Below are 21446 nucleotides of genomic sequence, written 5' to 3' on the forward strand. Positions count from 1 at the left end.
CTGGGAAGGGTGATATACTCTGCACGCCAACCCCATCAACTAATGGCCTGCGGGAGTCCCCGGGGATTATCCCTCCATTGTCGTAACTGTGGATGGGACTGATGCGATGGTGGAGCAGGCAGGTATGAGTGAGGTACCCGCTACGCAGTGTGGGTTACAAGTACAGCCGTCTATTGGAACATACGAGGAGGAAGATGGGGGATCTATTTGCAGTGAGGGGCTGGAGGGATTCTCCTTTGATAGCGAGACATTGGACATCCTCACCCCTCCTGACAAATCCCCATTGATCCCTGTGCATCAAATCAGAGAGTTCATTCTCACATCTGAGCCTGCAAAGCATCGGCCTAAACCAGCCTCGCTTCGCTGGTCTAGCATACCGAGGCTGGTGAAGCCCCTGCTTGCCATCCTCAGATGGAAGAAGAAGAGGAAGAAGAACGCTGTGTCGTGGAATGATAGGCGACAACTGAAATCCTTCCTGGATGTCCTGGTGAGTGACATCAGAGTGAGAAGCAGCCTCACTCCTTCGGGAGATGGTAGGTTACAGGGTAGCGATGGTACCACCCGGGCCCAGACAGCAAAAACTATTCCTGCTTGGCTCCTGGAGTGGCAGGTCGTGGTGGGGTCTACATGAGCCACCACAGCTCCAACTCTAGCACAGTGTGGGTTACAAGTGCAGCCGTCTATTAGAACATACGAGGCGGAAGATAGGGGATCTATTTGCGGTGAAGGGTTGGAGGGAGACACCTGGGGTCAGACAGAGTCAATCTCCCTCCACATTGTCCCATCACACATTCCTGGGGTCAGACACAGAGTGAATCTCCCTCCACACCATCCCATCACACACTCCCTCGGTCAGATACAGAGTGAATCTCCCTCCACATCATCCCATCACACACTCCCAGGGTCAGACAGAGTGAATCTCCCTCCATACCATCCCATCACACACTGCCAGGGACAGACACAGAGAAAAACTCCCTCCCCATTGTCCCATCACACATTCCCCGTGTCAGACAGAGATTCAATCTCCCTCCACACCATCCCATCACACACTCCCGGGGTCAGACACAGAGTGAAGCTCCCTCCACACTGTCCCATCACAGACCCATGGGTTGGATACAGAGTGAAATCTCCCTCTATACCTATCTGTGAAACACTCCTCGGGGTGGGACAGTATGATATCATAGCTTATAAAGAAGATAAAACATAAGTAAATCAATGTGTTTCACATTGCCATAGCTTATCAATACAGAATTAAATTGCGAAATACTTAGAAGCTTATCACAGAATCAGTCTGGTGTGGCTACAATCAGAGGGGCATCAATGACTCCCAGTTAGAACAGTATGAATTTCTTATAAAATGATCCACTGTTAGAAAACGACGAGTTTGGACACCAGACACTGATCATCAGCACCGCAGAAGTCTTCAGGTCTTGTAGTGAGAGGTGGGGGAAAGGGGAAGGGGGGGGGGGGGGGAGGGAGGAGAGAGAGAGAGAGAGAGGGGGATGGAGGAGAGAGAGAGAGAGAGAGAGAGAGAGAGAGAGAGAGAGAGAGAGAGAACGAACGAACTAACTCCCCTCACCCCTCCATCGCGAGTGTGAACACTCCTAGCTCCCGTAGCAGCTCAGCTGCCTCCTTCCCCCAGCCCCGGTTGGCGTTGGGGTTGCGTGGTGAAGGATGGGGGATGCCCAGCACCCTCACCCCGTCGCCCAGCGCCCGGCGGGCCCTGCCCTCAGCCACTCTACCCACCCCGACCACTGTGGCCACTCCCAGCGCCGTCACCACCCGCCTCAGCGAGGCCTCGCAGATGACCAGCAGCTGCTCCCGAACCTCACGGGGCAGATCGGCCGGCGTCAGGTTGCGACCTGCCCCGTTCAGAAAGGCCAGTGGGCATAGGTTGTGGACAAAGCAGCGGGCAAAGAAGGCCGGGGCACCAGCCAGGCCGCACAGTGTGCGGAGCAAGCCCCAAAAGCGGGCGCCGCTTACTTCGGAGCGCCCGCAGGCCCAACCCAGAACTGGACGTCGTGGGTGCTCTCGCTCCGGGCGGCCGACCGCACCGCTCACTCCCAGCCAGTCCCGCACAGCTGACACCTCCCCAAATGGCACCTGGGGATCCCCGTTCAATCATCATCCAGGTAAGTCCCCAAAATCATGGTTATTCAATGGGGTGTGGTTAAGAGGGCGGAAAGGTTGAGGAGAGTGGGAGGGGCACAGAGAGAGTTGTGGATTCAGTAATTATCCATATACATCAGAATCAGGATTATTAAATAGGGGAAGGGGGAGTAGAGTAGTGGCAGGAACAAGGGGAGGAGGGGATTGAGCCATGAGAGAGAGGGTGCAAGGGGTTACATGGAGAAGGTGATAAATGGAAGGAACAGGAGGGGTGGGCAGAGAGAAGAGAAATGGGATCAAGATTATTACATGTCTGCAAACACTATCTGTGTGACACCAAAATCAACATTGTTTATAACCACTGACATCTGTCGCGAAATTTGTTGCATGCGGCAGTACAATGCAATGCATAAAATCTCTGTAAATTACAAATTAAATAGTTTAAAGAAAAGGAATAGCAAGGTGATGTTCAAAAACCAGTCAGCAATCTGATGGTGGAGAGAAAGAAGCTGTCCCTGAATCGTTGAGGGCTGGTCTTCAGGCTCCTTCATCTTCTCCTTAAAGTTACTACAACAAAGAGGGCATGTCCTTGGTGGTGAGGGTCCTTGCCATTACTTAAATTACTTGTAATTGGTTTATTACAGTCACACACAAGGCCTCCTAGGATACAAGCGGTCTGACAGGTAAGGCAGATGAACCTAGGGCTGAGAGATACACAAGGGAGTGGAGGTAGTACACCCACACATAAACACGGCTAAGGAGAGGGACAGGACTGTTAACTGAGTGCTCTGGGGTGCAGGTGCTCTAAGCAGGATAGAGACGGGGGAAAGAGAGGCAAGGAGCTGGGTTTTTGATTAAGGGGAATATCACAGTTGTCAAACTAAATGACTTGGTTCTGTCTGAATGACGATACGTACTGAGGTACAGTGAAAAATCATGTCTTGCACTGTTCATACAGATCGGATCATTACACAGTGTATTGAGGTAGAACAAGGTAAAACAAGAACAGAATGCAGAATAAAGTGTCACAGTTACAAAGAAAGTACAGCTTACTTGCAGCTGTGCATGCATGGACTTGTGCACATAATAAATTTCACTCAAGATTCATCACATCAGTACATCGAGGGAAAAGAGGTGGAGCGGCGATGGTCACTTTGTTGCGGTTGTACTATAAGCCCCATAACAGTCAACAGGACTTAGAGGAACAAATATGCAGGAGATTGTGGAGGCCTGTAATAAATAATAGGGTTGTCATTGTAGGGGCTTTTAACTTTCCTAACATGGACTGAGACTACCATACTACTAAGGGCTTAAATGGGGATGAATTTTATTAAATGAATTCAGGAAAATTTCCTTAGACAATGTACAAACAACCCTACTATAATTCACAGAACAACACAGCAAAGATACAAGCCTTTTGGCTCAACTAGTCCATCTCGACCACAGTGCCCACCCAGCTAGTCCCCAATTTCCTGTGATCAGCCAACATCACTCCAAACCCCTCTCCTCCGTGTATCTGTCCAAGTGCTTCTCAGATAATACTATTGTATCTGTCTCAACCATTTCTTCTGGCAACTCATTCCAAAGACTCAGCGCCCAGTGTAAAAAAAAATGCCATTCAGGTCACTTTTAAATCTTTCCTTTCTCACCTTAAACCTATGCTCTCTAGTTTTGGACTCCTCTACCCTGGGAAAAGACTGTTACTATTTATGTCATCTGCTCTGCCTGTGACCACAAGAAACTGCAGAGAGTTGTGGACACAGCTCAGCACATCACAGAAACCAGCCTCCCCTCCATGGACTCTGTCTACACTTCTCACTGCTCAGTGAAGCAGCCAGAATAATCAAAGACCCCACCCACCCCGACATTCTCTCTTCTCCCCTCTCCCATCGGGCAGAAGATACAAAAGCCTGAAAGCACGATCCACCAGGCTCAAGGACAGATTCTACCCCACTGTTATCAGACTCTTGAACGGTTCCCTAGTACGATAAGATGGACTCTTAACCTCACAATCTACATTGTCATGGCCCTCGCACCTTATTGTCTGCCTGCACTGCACTTTCTCTGTAACTGTTACACTTTATTCTGCATTGTTGTTTTACCTTGTTCTACCTCAACACACTGTGTAATGATCTGAGCTGTATGAAGTATGCAAGACAAACTTTTCACTGTATCTTGGTACATGTGACAATAATAAACCATTTCTAATCTTATGTATTGTTCTCATTATTGTAATCACTCCTATTCTCCTACATTCCAGAGAATAAGGACCTAGCCTGGCCAACCCCTCCCTATAACTCAGGCTCTCTGGCATTAGTCAGAGATGGACTTACTGAAGTGAGATGTCCACTTTCCAGTTTGGCTTCATAGGTAAGTTGAAAATTAAGAAGTGTATAATCACATTGTTGGCATCGTACTACAGGCCTCATTTTTCCTTCCTATCTTAGAGTCACTTGAATGTCCTGAATTTATCAGTCTCAATTACCACACCTGGCAGAGCATTCCACACATCCACCACTATGTGTAAGAACCCTACTACTGACATCCCCCTGCACTTTCCTCCACTTACCTTAAACGGATGTCCTCTGGCATTGGCCATGCCATTGCTACCCTGGCCGTTAACTCTATCTATGCCTTTCATAATCTTTCCTCTCTAATCCAGGCAGCATTCTGGTAATCTCCTCTGCATTGTCTCTGAAGTTTCCACATCCTTCCTTTAATGAGGTGACCAGAACTGAACACAATACTCCAGGTGTGGTCTAACCGGTTTTATAGAGCTGTAATATTATCTTGTGACTCTTGAACTCAATCTCTCAACTAATATGCCATATGCCTTAACAAACCTATCAACTTGCGCAGCATATTTAAAGGATCTATGGACATAAACCCCAAGATTCCTCTGTTCTTCTACACTGCTAAGAATCCTGCCATTAACCCTGTATTCTGCCTTTAAGCTCAGCATTCTCAAGTGAATCACTTCACACTTTTCCAGGTTGAACTCCATCTGCCACTTCTCAGCCCAGCTCTGCATCCCATCAATGCCCCGAAGTAACCCAAGACAACCTTCTACACTATCCACAACTTCACCAACCTACATGTCATCTGCAAACTTACTAACCCACACTTCCACTTCCTTATTCAAGTCATTTATGAAGAGCAGAGGTTCTAAAACAGATCCCTGCTGAACACCACTGGTCATCAATCTCCAGGCAGAATACACTCCATCTACAACCACCCTCTGCCTTCTGTGGACAAGCCAATTCTGAATACACATAGCAAGGTCTCCTTGGATCCCATGACTTGCGTCTTTCTGAATGAACATGGAGAACCTTGTTAAAATCCATATCCACTGCTTTTCATCAATTTGTTTTGTCACTTCCTTGAAAAACTTGACCAGGTTCATGAGACATGACCTTTCCTTCACAAAGCCACGCAGTCTATCACTAATCAAACTATGCTTCTCCAAATGTTCGTAAATCCTATCTCTGAGAATCTTTTCCATTAGTTTTTCCATCACTAATGCAAGACTCATTGGTTTATAATTCCCAGGGAATAATTATAATTCCTATTACCTTTGTTGAACAATGGAACAACATTTATCATCCTCCAAACTACTCCTGTGACAAAGATCATCAATGACCCAGCAATCTCTTCCCCTCACTTCCCATTGTAGCCTGGGGTATATCCCATCTGGCCTTAGGGTCTTAACTATCTTCACGTTTTGCAAAAGTTCCAACCTGCTCCTTTCTTAACCTCAGCAAGTTCCAGCATATTAGCCTGTTCTACGCTGATCTCACATTTGTCAAGGTCCATCTCACTGGTGAAACCTGAAGCAAAGTATTCATGAAGGACCTTCCCTAACACCTCCAGGCACACGTTTCCTCTTCTATCCCTGATCTGTTCTTCCCTCACTCTGGCCATCCTCCTGTTCTTCATACATGTAGAATTTTGAATTGAATTGAATGATCTTTTTGTCATTATATATAGGTACAATGAAACTCTGTTTGGCTTCCTCTCAGGCAATTAAATAAAGCAGTAGATAAAAACAAGACAGTAATAGAGAAACAGTATTAAATAGATAAGTAGCAGAAAATAAGTTGCAGCAGCACCAGAATATCACAGTAATGCACAAAGTGCCGTTAGTGCAAGTATTTGAGTCCTGTGTGTGTATGTGTGTGCTCACAGTTTCAGTCATTGTTCTGTGGGAGTGGTGTCATGGAGGCCACAGCTCTGGGATAGAACACCTTGGTGTTTTCCTGAATCCTACTCACCAAGGCCTCCTCATGCTCCCTTCTAGCTCTCCTAAGTTCATTCTTCAGCTTCTTCCTGGCTACCTTGCAATTCTCTAGAGCCTTCTCTGATCTTTGCTTCTTAAACCTTAAGTAAGCTTCTTTCTTCCTTTTGACTAGATGTTCCACATCACTTTTCAACCATGGTTCCTTCACCCTAACATTCTTTCCCTGCCTCAGTGGGACAAACCCACCCAGAACCCCACGCAACTACTCCCTAAACAACCTCCACATTTCCTTGTGCATTTCGTTGAGAATATCTGTTCCCAGTTTACGCTCCCACATTCCTGACTTACACCACTGTAATTGACCCTCCCCCAATTAAATACATTCCCATACCAACTGCTCCTATCCCTGCCCAAGCCTGTGGCAAAGGTCAGGGACACGTCACCATCTCTGAAATGCTTTCCCACGGACAAATCTGACACATGACCAGGTTCATTGCCCAGTACCAGATCCAGAATGGCCTCTCCTATAATCACCTGTCCATATATTGTGTCAGGAATGGGGCAAATTCTGCCCCATCTGAACTTTTTGCACTAAGGATGTGCTGATCAATATTTGGGAGGTTGAAGTCCCCCATGACAACAACACTTTTACTTTTGCACATGTCAAAATCTGCCTCCTTATCTGCTCCTCAATGTCTCTGTTGCTATTGAGATGTCTATGGAATACTCCCAACAGAGTGATTGTTCCTTCCTGTTTCTGACTTCCACCCACAGACTTTATCCCTCTCATCCCTGCTCTCCCTCCCACCCTCAGCTCTCTCTTACCCTGTCTGTACCCTCCTCTTTCCCCCTCACCTTCCCCAGCCTCCCTCCTATACTCAACTATTTCACTCTCCTCTCTCAATTTTCCCACTTTCCTATCCCACTTTCTTTTCTCCCTCTTTCCCCACTCTCTCTCCCACTTTCTCCTCTTCCTGCTCTTTCTCCCTTCTCCCTCTCTGTGCTGTCCATTCTGGTAGGAAAACCAAAAGCACATGAACTAAACACGAGATACTGCAGAAACAACAGAGGGATAAGACCATAAGATATAGATCATTTGGCCCATCGAATCTACTCCACAATTCCATTATAACTTTTGATGCCTTTACTAATCGAGAATCAACCTCTTCTTTAAATATAACCAATGATTAAGGATCCACAGCTGTCTTTGGCAAGAACTAGAGGGCATAAGTTTACAGAGAGGGGAAAGATTTAATAGGGCTTTGAGGGGCAATATTTTTGTACACAAAGGGCGGTCCGTATATGGAACAAGCTGCCAGAGGTAGCGGTTGAGGCAGGTACATTAACATTTAAAAGGCACTTGGACAGGTACATGGATAGGGAAGGTTCAGAGGAATATGGGACAAACACAGACAAATAGGACTGGCTTGGATGGGAATCTTGAGTGACATGGACCAAATCATTTCACACCAGTGCACTGGATAGTACAAGGCAAAACAACGGAATGAAGAATAAAGTGTTACAATTACAGAGAAAGTGCAGTCCATGTAGACAGTAAGGTGCAAGGCCACAACAAGTAGGTTCTGAGATCAAGAGTCACAGAAACAGAAAACCTACAGCACAATACAAACCCTTTGGCCCACAAAGCTGTGCCGAACATGTCATTCTCAATGTACTGGCAGACCATTTAATGGGTTTTTTTTTTAACAATTGGGTTGAAGCTGTCCTTCAGCCTGATGGTACGTGCTTTCAGGCTTTTGTATCTTCTGCCCAAGGGAAGCGATAGGAGAGAATGTCTGAGGTGGGTGGGGTCTTTAATTATGGTGGCTGTTTTAGTGAGGTGGTGGGAAATATAGAGTGTCCATGGAGGGGAGGCTGGTTTCTATGATGTGCTGAGCTGTGTCCACAATTCTGTACTTCTGCCTGAATTAGACACTTTATTTTACAATTTGTTGTTTTTCCTTTGTACCAGGGCAAACTTTGGGCCCCATATCTAAGGAAGGTTGTGCTGTCCCTGGAGATGGCCCAGAGTAGCCTCACCAGAATGATCCTGGGAATGAAAAGCTTAATTAATTTGGTGTGTTTGATGTCTCTGGGCCTGTACTCAATGGACTTCAGAAGGATAGGGGAGAGGGGGAATCCAATTGAAACTTTCTGGATATTGAAAGGCATGGACAAAATGGATGTGGAGAGGATGCCTCCATCAGTAGGAGAGCCCAAGATCTGAGAGTAACCTCAGAGTGGCCAAGGAAGAATTCTGCTGGCCAGAGGGTGGTGAATCTGAGATTCGTTGACATGGAGGGCAGTGGAGTCCAAGTAACTGAATGTGTTTAAGGCAGAGATGGATGGGTTCCTGATTGATGCAGGGGTTAAGGTTACAGGAAGAATGGGTTAAGAGAAAAAACAAGATCAGCCATGATTGGATGGGGACCAGGCTTGATGGGACAAATGGCCTGATTCAGCTCCTGTACCTTGTGGATATATTCAAAGCACCACAGCACAAAAATAGGCCCTTCAGCCTATCTAGGTCATACTGGCCCTAGACATGGTTTTCTGCCATCTGGACCATATCCCTCCTATTCATGTACCTATGCAATCTTCCCTAAAATGTTACAATTGAACACATATCTACCACTTTAGCTGTCAGCTCATTCTACTCTCACACCATCCTCTGAGTGAACAATTTCCCTCGCAGATTCCCCTTATATATTTTACCTTTCACCCTAAACCTATGACGTCTACCTCAAATTTCAAAGTAAATTTCATTATCAAAGTACATAAATGTCACTATATACAAAACCTGAGATCTGTTTTCTTGTGGGCATACTAAATGAATCGATAGAATAATATCTATAATAGAATCAATGAAAGGCCACCCAACTAAGGCATTCAACCAGAGTGCAAAAGACAACAAACTGTGCAAACACAAAAAGAAACAATAATAAGCAATACAAAAATAAGCAATAAATATCAAAAACATGAGATGAAGAGTCCTTGAAAGTGAGTCCATAAGTTGTGAGAACATTTCAGTGATGGGACAAGTGAAGTTATCCCCTTTGGTTCAAGATGTCCCCTTTTATCCCCTGATGGTTGAGAGGTAATAACTGTTCCTGAACCTGGTGGTGTGAGTCCTGCTTTTCTGCGACAGCATTTCATGTAGTTGTGCTCAGTAGTGGGGAGGGCTTTACCCATAATGGACTGGGCTGTATACACCACTTTTTGTAGGGTTTTCATTCAAGGGCATTGGTGTTTCCATATTAGGCTGCAATGCAGTCAGTGAATATACTCTCCACCACACATCTATAGAAGTTTGCCAAAATTTTAAATGTTATGCTGCATCTCTGCAAACTCCTAAAGAATTAGAGGTACTGCTACACTTTCTTCATTATTGCATCATTTCATGCTATACCCAGGAAAAGTCCTCCAAAATAATAACACAGAGGAATTTCAAGTTGCTAACCCTCTCCTCCTCTAATCCTCTGATGAGGACTGGCTCATGGACCTCTAGTTTCTCCTCCTGAAGTAAATAATCAGCTCCTTGGTCTTGCTGATATTGAGTGAGAGGTTGTTGTTATGGCACCACTCAGCCAGATTTTCAATCTCTCTTTCCTATATGCTGATTTGTCGCCACCTTTGATTCGGCCAACACCAGTGGTGTTGTCAACAAAATTGAATATGGCATTGGAGCTGTGCTTAACCTCGCAGTCATAAACGTAAAGCGGGTACCGCAGGGGGTGAAGCACACAGCCTTGTGGTGCATCTGTGCTGATGGAGATGTTGCCAGTCCAAACTGACTGGGGTCTGCAAGTGAAGAAATCCAGGATCTGATTGCACAAGATGTTATTGAGGCCAAGATCTTGAAGCTTACTGATTAGTTTTGAGGAGATGATGGTGTTGAATGCTGAGCTGTAGTCGATAAAGAACATCTGGTGTGTGCACCTTTGGGTTGAGAACTCTAGTCTCACCCAGCCTGAGGGGGTAAAACATGCATACGTTCACCCTATTCACCTTAAATTGTATATCTCTTATCAAATCTCCCCTCACTCTGCAACGCTCCAGGGAATAAAGTGCTAATCTATTCAACCTCTCCCTTTTACTCAGGTCCTCAAGTGCCGGCAACATCCTTGTAAATTTTCTCTGCACTCTTTCAAGCTTATTCATATCTTTCCTGCAGGTAAGTGACCAGAACTGCACACAATACTCCAAATTTGGCCTCACTGAAATATTATACAACTTCAACATAAGATTCCAATTCCTGTAATCAGTACTTTGATTTATGGAGTGTGCCAAAAACTCTCTTTACAACCCTATCTACCTTTGACACCACTTTCAAGGAATTACAGATCTATATTCGCAGATCCCCCTGTTCTACCACACTTCTCAGTGCCCTACCGTTCACTGTGCAAATTCTACTCTGGTTTGCCCTCCCACAGTCTAACACCTCACAATTGTCTGCATTAAATTCCATCTGCCATTTTTCAGCTTATATTTCCAGCTAGTCCAGTTCCCTCTGCATGCCATGATAGCCTTCTTTGCCATCCACTACACTCATCCACAAATTTGCTGATCCAGTATCATCCAGATCATTGACATAGATGTCCAACAACGGACCCAGCACTGATCTCTGCGGCATACAACCAGTCACAGGTCTCCAGTCAGAGAGACAACCATCTATTACCACTCTCTGGCTTCTCTCACAAAGCTATTGTTGAATCCCAATTACTGATTCACCTTGAATGCCAAGCGACTGAATCTTCCTGATCAGCCTCCCATGTGGGAATTTGTCAAGGCCTTACTAAACTCCTTGTAGACAACACACTGCCTTTCCTGACAACCTGCTCGAAAAACACTCTAAAAATGGTTAGAAACGACCCACCACACACAAAACCATTTTGACTATCCCTGATCAAACTGTCTATCCAAGTACTTTATATGAAGCACATAGAACATTACAGCACAGTACAGGCCCTTCAGCCCACAATGTTGTGGTGACCTTTTAACCTACTCCAAGATCAATCTAACTCTTCCTTCCCACAAAACTCTTCATTTGTCTTTCATCCATGTGCCTATCTAAGGCACAAAACACTCTGCAGATGCTGGGGTCAAACCAACACTCACAACACGCTGGAGGAACTCAGCAAGTCGGGCAGCATCCGTGGAAACGATCAGTCAACGTTTTGGGCCAGAACTCTTCGTCAGGACTGAAGAGGGAAGGGGCAGAGGCCCTACAAAGAAGGTGGGGGGAGGGTGGGAAGGAGAAGGCTGGTAGGTTCCAGGTGAAAAACCAGTAAGGGGAAAGATAAAGGGGTGGGCGAGGGGAAGCAGGGAGGTGATAGGCAGGAAAGGTGAAGAAGGAATAGGGGAAAACACAATGGGTAGTAGAAGGAGACGGAACCATGAGGGAGGTGGTAGGCAGTTGAGGGAGGGGGCAGAGTGACATAGGGATAGGGGAAGGGAGGGGGAGGGAATTACCGGAAGTTGGAGAATTCTGTGTTCATACCAAGGGGCCAGAGACTACCTAGATGGTATATGAGGTGTTGCTCCTCCAACCTGAGTTTAGCCTCATCATGACAGTAGAGGAGGCCATGTATGGACATATCTGAATGGGAATGGGAAGCAGAGTTGAAGTGGGTGGCAACCGGGAGATCCTGTCTGTTGTGGCTGACGGAGTGGAGCTGCTCGACGAAGCGGTCCCCCAATCTGCGTTGGGTTTCACCGGTGTAGAGGAGGCCGCACCAGGAGCAACAGATGACCCCGACAGACTCACAAGTGAAGTGTTGCCTCACCTGGAAGGACTGTTTGGGGCCCTGAATGGTGGCAAGAGAGGAGGCATAGGGACAGGTATAGCACTTACGCTTACAGGGTTAAGTGCCGGGTGGGAGATCCATGGGGAGGGACGTGTGGACCAGGGAGTTGCAGAGGGACTGATCCCTGCGGAAAGTGGAGAGGGGTGGAGAGGGAAAGATGTGCCTAGTGGTGGGGTCCTGTTGAAGGTGGCAGAAGTTGCAGAGGATAATGTGCTGGATCTGGAGGCTGGTGGGGTGGATGTCCAATCCTTATACACCTCCATTCCCCATCAGGAAGGCCTCAAAGCCCTCCGCTACTTTCTGGACAATAGACCTCACCAGTTCCCCACCACCACAACCACCCTCCTCCGGTTGGCGGAACTGGTACTCACACTTAATAACTTCTCTTTTGGCTCTTCTCACATTCTTCAGACCAAGGGTGTAGCTATGGGCACTCGCATGGGCCCCAGCTATGCCTGCCTCTTCGATGGTTATGTAGAACAGTCTGTGCTCCAAACCTATACTGGTACTGCTCCCAAACTTTTCCTTCGGTACATTGACGACTACATTGGTGCTGCTTCCTGCACCCATGCTGAGCTTGTCAATTTCATCAACTTCCACCCAGCCCTCAAATTCACTTGGTCTATCTCAGACACTTCTCTCCCCTTTCTCGATCTCTCGGTCTCCATCTCAGACTGTCCGCTGACATCTTCTACAAGCTCACTGACTCTCATAACTACCTCAAACCTCTTCCCACCCCGCCACATACAAAAATGCCATTCCCTATTCCCAGTTCCTCCGTCTCCACCGCATCTGCTCCCAGGATGAGGCTTTCCGTTCCAGGACATCTCAAATGTCCTTTCTTTAAGGATCGTGGTTTCCCTTCTGCTGTTATCAATGGTGCCCTCACCCGCATCTCCTCCATTTCCTGCACTTCAGCTCTCACCCCATCCTCCCGCCACCACAACAGGGACAGAGTTCCCCTTGTCCTCACCCACCACCCCACCAGCCTCCAGATCCAGCACATTATCCTCCGCAACTTCTGCCACCTTCAACAGGACCCCACCACTAAGCACATCTTTCCCTCTCCACCCCTCTCCGCTTTCCGCAGGGATCGTTCCCTCCGCGACTCCCTGGTCCACACGTCCCTCCCCACAGATCTCCCACCTGGCACTTATCCCTGTAAGCGTGCTACACCTGTCCCTACACCTCCTCTCTTGTCACCATTCAGGGACCCAAACAGTCCTTCCAGTTGAGGCAACACTTCACTTGTGAGTCTGTTGGGGTCATCTATTGCATCCAGTGCTCCTGGTGCGGCCTCCTCTACATCAGTGAAACCCAACACAGATTGGGGGACCGCTTCGTCGTGCACCTCCACTCCGTCAGCCACAACAGACAGGATCTCCCGGTAGCCACCCACTTCAACTCTGCCTCCCACTCCCATTCAGATATGTCCATACATGGCCTCCTCTACTGCCATGATGAGGCTAAACTCAGATTGGAGGAGCAACACCTCATATGCCATCTAGGTAGCCTCCGGCCCCTTGGTATGAACATTGAATTCTCCAACTTCCGGTAATTCCCTCCCCCTGACCTTCCTCTATCCCTATTTCACTCTGCCCCCTCCCTCAACTGCCTATCACCTCCCTCATGGTTTTGCCTCCTTCTACCACCCATTGAGCTTTCCCCTATTCCTTCTTCACCTTTCCTGCCTATCACCTCCCTGCTTCCCCTCCCCCACCCCTTTATCTTTCCCCTTACTGGTTTTTCACCTGGAACCTACCAGCCTTCTCCTTCCTACCCTCCCCCCCACCTTCTCTATAGGGCCTCTGCACCTTCCCTCTTCAGTCCTGACGAAGGATTCCGGCCCAAAACGTTGACTGATCGTTTCCACAGATGCTGCCCGACCTGCTGAGTTCCTCCAGCGTGTTGTGAGTGTTACCTATCCAAGAGTCTCTTAAATGTTCCTCATGTATCAGCCTCCACCACCACCCCTGACAGGACGTTCCATCCACCCACCGCTCTGGAAAGAAAAACCACCATCTCTGGCATCTTTCCCTATACTTTCCTCCATCATCTTAAAAGTACGTCCTCTCATATTAGCCAATGCTGCTATGGGAAAAAGGCACTGGCTGTTCATTTGATCTATGCCTCTTATCATGTTATATACCTCTATCAAGTCTTCCTTTGTTCCAAGGAGTTAAGCCCAAGCTCACTCAAATTTTCCTCATAAGACATGCTCTCCAATCAAGGCAACAAATCTCCTCTGCACTCTCTATGAAGCTTCCACATCCTTCCTATAATGAAAAGTCCAGAACTGAACGTGATACTCCAAGTATAAGGAATATCCTGTCCATTAGAATACCTTCCAATAAATCACCCACTACTGATGTCAGGATCACCAGCCTATAATTTACAGGCTTCTTTACAGAGCCCTTCTTAAACAACAAAACAAAATTAGATAGCCTCCGGTCCTCTGGCATCACACCCATGGCTAAGGATGTTTTAAATACCTCTGCCAGTCCCCTGCAATTTCTGCACTAGCCTTCTACAAGTTCTGAGGCGACACCTTGTCAGGCTGTATGTTTTGTGATTATGTTGGAATTCTGTACTTAAATATTTGAATGATCTGCATGGATGTCTTCCAAAGCCAGGCTTTTCCCATTGTACCTTGGTTCTCTCCCTTTCCATCGGGCAGAAGATACGAAAGTCTGAAAGCACGTACCACCAGGCTCAAAGACAGCTTCTAACCATTATCAGACTCTTGAACGGTCAAGAGACAATAAGACAGACTGTTGACCTCAGTCTACCTTAGTGTCTTTTTTTGTAGCTGTTACACTTTATTCTGCATTCTGTTATTGCTTTACCTTGTTCTACCTCAATGATCTCATCTGTATCAAAGTAAATTTATGATTAAAGTATGTATATGTTACCACATGCTACCTTGCAATTAATTTTCTTGCAGACATTTACAGAAAAATAAATACAATAGAATTTATGGAAAACTATTCACAAAGACTGACAAACAACCAAAGTACAAAAACCAAACTGTGCAAATAAAAAAAAAAAATCCAGTATTAAGAATGAGTTGTAAAGAATCTTTAACAATGAGTCTGAAGGTTGTGGGATCAGTTCAGTGTTGAGGTGAGTGAAGATGTCCATGCTGGTTCAGGAGTTTGATGGGTGGACGGTAATAACTGTTCCTGAACCTGGTGGTATGGGACCTCCTTCCTGATAGCAGCAGCAAGAAGATGGCCTGAATGGTGGGGATCCTCAGTGAACAGTACGCAAGCAAGTTTTTCATTGTACTTCGGTACGTGTGAAAATAATATATATTACTTTGTATGATTTTATATTTAAATATTTTATACATTATGTTTTAAACCAGGGGGTTTCATATATTTTACATAATCAGATGGCGATGAGAAGGCAAACAGGATTGAGATAAATCAGCTGATGGAGTGGAGTCACAACAACCCTGTTCTCAATGTCAGGAAGGCCAAGGAACAGATTGTGGACTTCAGGAAGGGGAAGTCAGAGGAACACAGACCCATTCTCATTGTGGGATCAGCAGTGGAAAAGGCGAGCAGTTTCAAATTCCTGAGCATCAAAATCACAGAAGATCTGTCCTGGGCCCAACACATTGATAAAAATCACAAAGAAGGCACACAAGTAGCTTTACTTCATTAGAAGATTGGGTATGTATTCCTACAGATGTATGGTGACCGGTTGCATCACCACTTGGTGTGCAGGCTCCAATGCACAGGATGGAAAGAGGCTGCAGATGGTTGTAAACTCAGTCCTCTCCAGCACAGGCACAACCCTCCCCACCATCGAGGACATCTTCAAGGGGAGGTGGCTCAAAGCCTCAACACCCAGGACGTGCCCTCTTTTCATGGCCATCATCAGGGAGGAGGATCAGGAGCCTGAAGGCACACACATAATGATTCAGGAACAGCTTCTTCCCCTCCACCATCAGATTTCTGAACAGCCCATGAACACTACCTCATTACTTCTCTTTTGCACTTTTTGTTGATTGTAACTTATTTGCACTGCAGCCACAAAACAAATTTCATAACACATCAGTGATAATAAACCGAATTCTGATAATATTATGCAAACAATTACATATGACATTAATAGAGCAATCGGGGTTCAATTCCCTCGCTGTCTGCAAGGAATTTGTAACATTCTCCCCGTGACCACATGGGTTTACATAGAACATAGAATAATAGAGCACAGTACAGGCCCTTCAGCCCACAATGTTGTGCTGACCCTCAAACCCTGCCTCCCATATAAGCCCCCACCTTAAATTCCTCCATATACCTGTCTAGTAGTCTCTTAAACTTCACGATTGTATCTGCCTCCACCACTGACTCAGGCAGTGCATTCCATGCACCAACCACTCTCTGAGTAAAAAAAACTTCCTCCAATATCCCCCTTGAACTTCCCACCTCTTACCTTAAAGCCATGTCCTCTTGTATTGAGCAGTGATACCCTGGGGAAAAGGCACTGGCTATCCACTCTATCTATTCCTCTTATTATCTTGTACACCTCTATCATGTTTCCTCTCATCCTCCTTCTCTCCAAAGAGTAAAGCCCTAGCTCCCTTAATCTCTGATCATAATGCATACTTTCTAAACCAGGCAGCATCCTGGTAAATCTCCTCTATACCCTTTCCAATGCTTCCACATCCTTCCTATAGTGAGGCGACCAGAACTGGACACAGTACTCCAAGTGTGGCCTAACCAGAGTTTTATAGAGCTGCATCATTACATCGCGACTCTTAAACTCTATTCCTCGACTTATGAAAGCTAACACCCCATAAGCTTTCTTAACTACCCTATCCACCTGTGAGGCAACTTTCAGGGATCTGTGGACATGTACCCCCAGATCCCTCCGCTCCTCCGCACTACCAAATATCCTGCCATTTACTTTGTACTCTGCCTTGGAGTTTGTCCTTCCAAAGTGTACCACCTCACACTTCTCCGGGTTGAACTCCATCTGCCACTTCTCAGCCCACTTCTGCATCCTATCAATGTCTCTCTGCAATCTTTGACAATCCTCTACACTATCCACAACACCACCAACCTTTGTGTCGTCTGCAAACTTGCCAACCCACCCTTCTACCCCCACATCCAGGTCGTTAATAAAAATCATGAAAAGTAGAGGTCCCAGAACTGATCCTTATGGGATACCACTAGTCACAATCCTCCAATCTGAATGTACTCCCTCCACCACCACCCTCTGCCTTCTGCAGGCAAGCCAATTCTGAATCCACCTGGCCAAACTTCCCTGGATCCCATGCCTTCTGACTTTCTGAATAAGCCTACCGTGTGGAACCTTGTCAAATGCCGTACTAAAATCCATATAAATCACATCCACTGCACTATCCTCATCTATATGCCTGGTCACCTCCTCAAAGAACTCTATCAGGCTTGTTAGACATGATCTGCCCTTCACAAAGCCATGCTGACTTTCCCTGATTAGACCATGATTCTCTAAATGTCCACAGATCCTGTCTCTAAGGATCTTTTCCAACAGCTTTCCCACCACAGACGTAAGGCTCACTGGTCTATAATTACCCGGACTATTCCTACTAACTTTTTGGAACAAGGGGACAACATTTGCTTCCCTCCAATCCTCCAGTACCACTCCCGTGGACAACGAGGACATAAAGATCATAGCCAGAGGCTCAGCAATCTCTTCCCTCGCCTCATGGAGCAGCCTGGGGAATATTCCGTCAGGCCCCAGGGACTTATCTGTCCTAATGTATTTTAACAACTCCAACACCTCCTCTCCCTTAATATCAACATGCTCCAGAACATCAACCTCACTCATATTGTCCTCACCATCATCAAGTTCCCTCTCATTGGTGAATACCGAAGAGAAGTATTCATTGAGGACCTCGCTCACTTCCACAGCCTCCAGGCACATCTTCCCACCTTTATCTCTAATCGGTCCTACCTTCACTCCTGTCATCCTTTTGTTCTTCACATAATTGAAGAATGCCTTGGGGTTTTCCTTTACCCTACTTGCCAAGGCCTTCTCATGCCCCCTTCTTGCTCTTCTCAGCCCCTTCTTAAGCTCCTTCCTTGCTTCCCTATATTCCTCAATAGACCCATCTGATCCTTGCTTCCTAAACCTCATGTATGCTGCCTTCTTCCTCCTGACTAGATTTTCCACCTCACTTGTCACCCATGGTTCCTTCACCCTACCATTCTTTATCTTCCTCACCGGGACAAATTTATCCCTTACATCCCCCAAGAGATCCCTAAACATTGACCACATGTCCATAGTACATTTCCCTGCAAAAACATCATCCCAATTCACACCCGCAAGTTCTCGCCTGATAGCCTCATAACTTGCCCTTCCCCAATTAAAAATGTTCCTGTGCTCTCTGATTCTATCCTTTTCCATGATAATGCTAAAGGCCAGGGAGCGGTGGTCACTGTCCCCCAGATGCTCACCCACTGAGAGATCTGTGACCTAACCCGGTTCATTACCTAGTACTAGATCTAGTATGGCATTCCCCCTGGTCGGCCTGTCCACATGCTGTAACAGGAATCCATCCTGGACACACTTAACAAACTCTGCCCCATCTAAACCCTTGGAACTAATCAGGTGCCAATCAATATTAGGGAAGTTAAAGTCACCCATGATAACAACCCTGTTATTTTTGCACCTTTCCAAAATCTGCCTCCCAATCTGCTCCTCTGTATCTCTGCTGTTACCAGGGGGCCTATAGAATACCCCCAATAGAGTAACTGCACCCTTCCTGTTCCTGACTTCCACCCATATTGACTCAAAAGAGGATCCTGCTACATTACCCACCCTTTCTGTAGCTGTAATAGTATCCCTAACCAGTAATGCCACCCCTCTTCCCCATTTTCCACCCTCTCTATCCCTTTTAAAGCACTGAAATCCAGGAATATTGAGAATATTCTCAATACGTCATAATTCCATGTATGTACCCAAGCTCTCAGTTCATCACCTTTGTTCCTGATGCTTCTTGCATTGAGGTACACACATTTCAGCCCTTCTACCTTATTATCTTTACACCCTTTATTCTGCTTCTCTTTCCTCAAAGCCTCTCTATATGTCAGATCTGGCTTTACTCCATGCACTTCTTTCACTGCTCTATCACTCCGGGTCCCGTCCCCCTTGCAAATTAGCTTAAACCCTCCCAAACCATGCTAGCAAACCTATCTGCAGGATATTGCTCCCCCTCGAGATTGTGTTTCCTCCCACAATCCAAAAATATACAGGTTTGTAAGGGCTAGTGAGTTGTGGGCATGCTACGTTGGTACCAGAAGGCCAGCGAAATTTGTGGGCTCTACCCCCGGCACATCCTGTGACTGTTGGGCGCTGACAGTGACATGTTTCACTGGATGTTTCAATGTACATGTGACAATTTATGAAATTAAGTGGTGTCAAAACAACATCAATTTTAAACTTTGTAAGTGCACACAGGATGACGACAACGATCCAGTACTCACCCCGGTCTGAGCCATGCCGAAAGGCCCAGGGTTCATCCCCAGGAAGAGGACCTCCTTGGGCGAGTTGCAGTACTTTTGCACGTAGCACCGATGAGGCTCCCAGGCATACTCGAGAGGGTTGTACACATAGGACACTGGTGGAGGGAACTTCAACTCCTTTAGTTGGGCGCACAGCTCGAGCTCCAGGCTTAGAATCTCAGCTGCCAGTCCCTCTCCCTCCATCCCCTACGCCCTGGAGGGAGGAGGAGACATAGCAAGGTGAGGTGGTCACAGCACCCAAGACCTTCCCTCATGAACTTCCCATCTCTAGTTCTTGATTTCCCAATCCTGGGGAAAAAACTGTGTGCATTCACCCTATCCATGTCCCTCATGGTTTTATACACTTCTGTAAGATCACCCCTCAGTCTCCGACACTCCAAAGAATGAAGTTCCAACCTCTCCCCATAACTCAGCCCCTCATCCTCTTTAATCTCCTCTACACTCTTTCCATTTTGAAGGCATTTTTCCTATTGCAGGATTTTTTTAAAAAAATGTACAGTCCTCCAGTCCTCGTGCAGATGTAACATGCTCGTCCACCCATGACTCCAAATTGAGGGTTCCAATTTGTATCACTTTAGCTAGACTGCCCTTCGCTCACCATACCTCCCAGCTCTGCAGAACCGGGACCACCCTGCCTGTTGACGCCCTAACCAAGGTAGCTTCCCGCTCACTGTCTCCAGTTAAGTGTCTGCACCTCAAGATCCTGTCCATCACCCACTCAACCTTAACCTCTTTCCAAATTCCAGACATCCCACCTCTCCCAGAAGTTCCGGGAGTCTCCCGCATATAAATAGTGACTCCCTGATGCCCGCAAATTATATACAATATCACGGAAATCAATTTGTTTGAGAGCGAGTGAGCGACAGAAAGCAAGAGAGAGCACGAGAGCGACCACGAGAGAGCGCGCACGTGAGAGAGCACCAGAGAGAAAGTGCGCGAGAGAGCGCGAGAGCACCATGGCAGTGTTCAAAAAAAAACGTACGTCAGCCCAGACTACCCTAAGGTGTAGCCCTGCCTAATAGGGGTCAAAAATAATGACAGTGTTGCTCGCTGCACTGTTTGCAACAGTGACTTATCTATTGCCCATGGTGGGTTAAGACTGTAAAAGACATGTTGAGGTGAGTTTAACAGGTGTCATTCGTTCATTAGCATAGCTAATGTTATTTAAACTAGCTGGCTAGCTGCTAAGGAGCTACTCTATTGCAGACATCCCACCTCTCCCAGAAGTTCTGGGAGTCTCCCGCAAATTGATGGTGCTACCTCCCAGAAATGAGTTTTTGCAGGGTGGGATGTCTGAAATTCCCCACTCAAATCCTTCCCTCTCCGCCCTGCCCACTCTCGCCCTCTTCCCCTTTCCCTTCCCCTCCCCTCCCCTCCCCATACCCCATACACCTCAACTCCCTCTACCCCTCTTTCCCACTCTCCCGCCCCCTCCTCCATCCGTCCAGAAGCAACGGACCCACCGAATCCAAACATACTCAACTCTCTCGGTGCGTATAAAACGCAAACTCACCTCAACGCGAACCAGGTCCGGCGGCGTCAACTGAGGGGAGGGCGGTGGAAGCTGGGTAAATTCGCGCAGGCGCAATAGGCCTGCGGACGCCTGCTGGAGCGCCACCTGCGGCTGGAAGGGGCAGCAGCAGAGAGCCTTGTCTTTGGACCCAAATAAATCATTGAGCAATAGGGTGATCCAGCGTTAAGATGGTGGGCCAAAAAGTGTCGTTTCCATGCCGTGTGACCTGACCGAGCAATTGAGTCAAAGAGTTGTGCAGCACG

The 21446-nt window shown here is 46.8% G+C and overlaps 1 protein-coding gene across 1 annotated transcript; it reads right to left on the reverse strand.

The window, feature by feature from the left end:
- Positions 1 to 286: 286 nt before the first annotated feature.
- On the reverse strand, positions 287 to 21230 carry smug1 (single-strand-selective monofunctional uracil-DNA glycosylase 1). Its single transcript, XM_072249141.1, has 3 exons — positions 21184 to 21230; positions 19632 to 19863; positions 287 to 2103 (listed from the first exon to the last, which is right to left on the reverse strand). Exons 2-3 carry the CDS (start codon positions 19851 to 19853, stop codon positions 1576 to 1578), a joined length of 750 nt encoding a protein of 249 aa, XP_072105242.1. The 5' UTR covers positions 19854 to 19863; positions 21184 to 21230; the 3' UTR covers positions 287 to 1575.
- Positions 21231 to 21446: the final 216 nt, after the last annotated feature.

Source organism: Mobula birostris, chromosome X (genome assembly GCF_030028105.1).
Source record: "Mobula birostris isolate sMobBir1 chromosome X, sMobBir1.hap1, whole genome shotgun sequence".
Lineage (NCBI taxonomy): Eukaryota > Metazoa > Chordata > Chondrichthyes > Myliobatiformes > Myliobatidae > Mobula > Mobula birostris.

Bases quoted from the DNA above. Each gene is read 5' to 3' on its own strand.
- smug1 (XM_072249141.1), bottom strand. From the start codon at position 19,853: ATGGAGGGAGAGGGACTGGCAGCTGAGATTCTAAGCCTGGAGCTCGAG. The intron at 2,104-19,631 runs GTGAGTACTGGA...GGGGATCCCCAG, and splicing joins TCGGCATGGCTCAGACCGGG to GTGCCATTTGGGGAGGTGTC.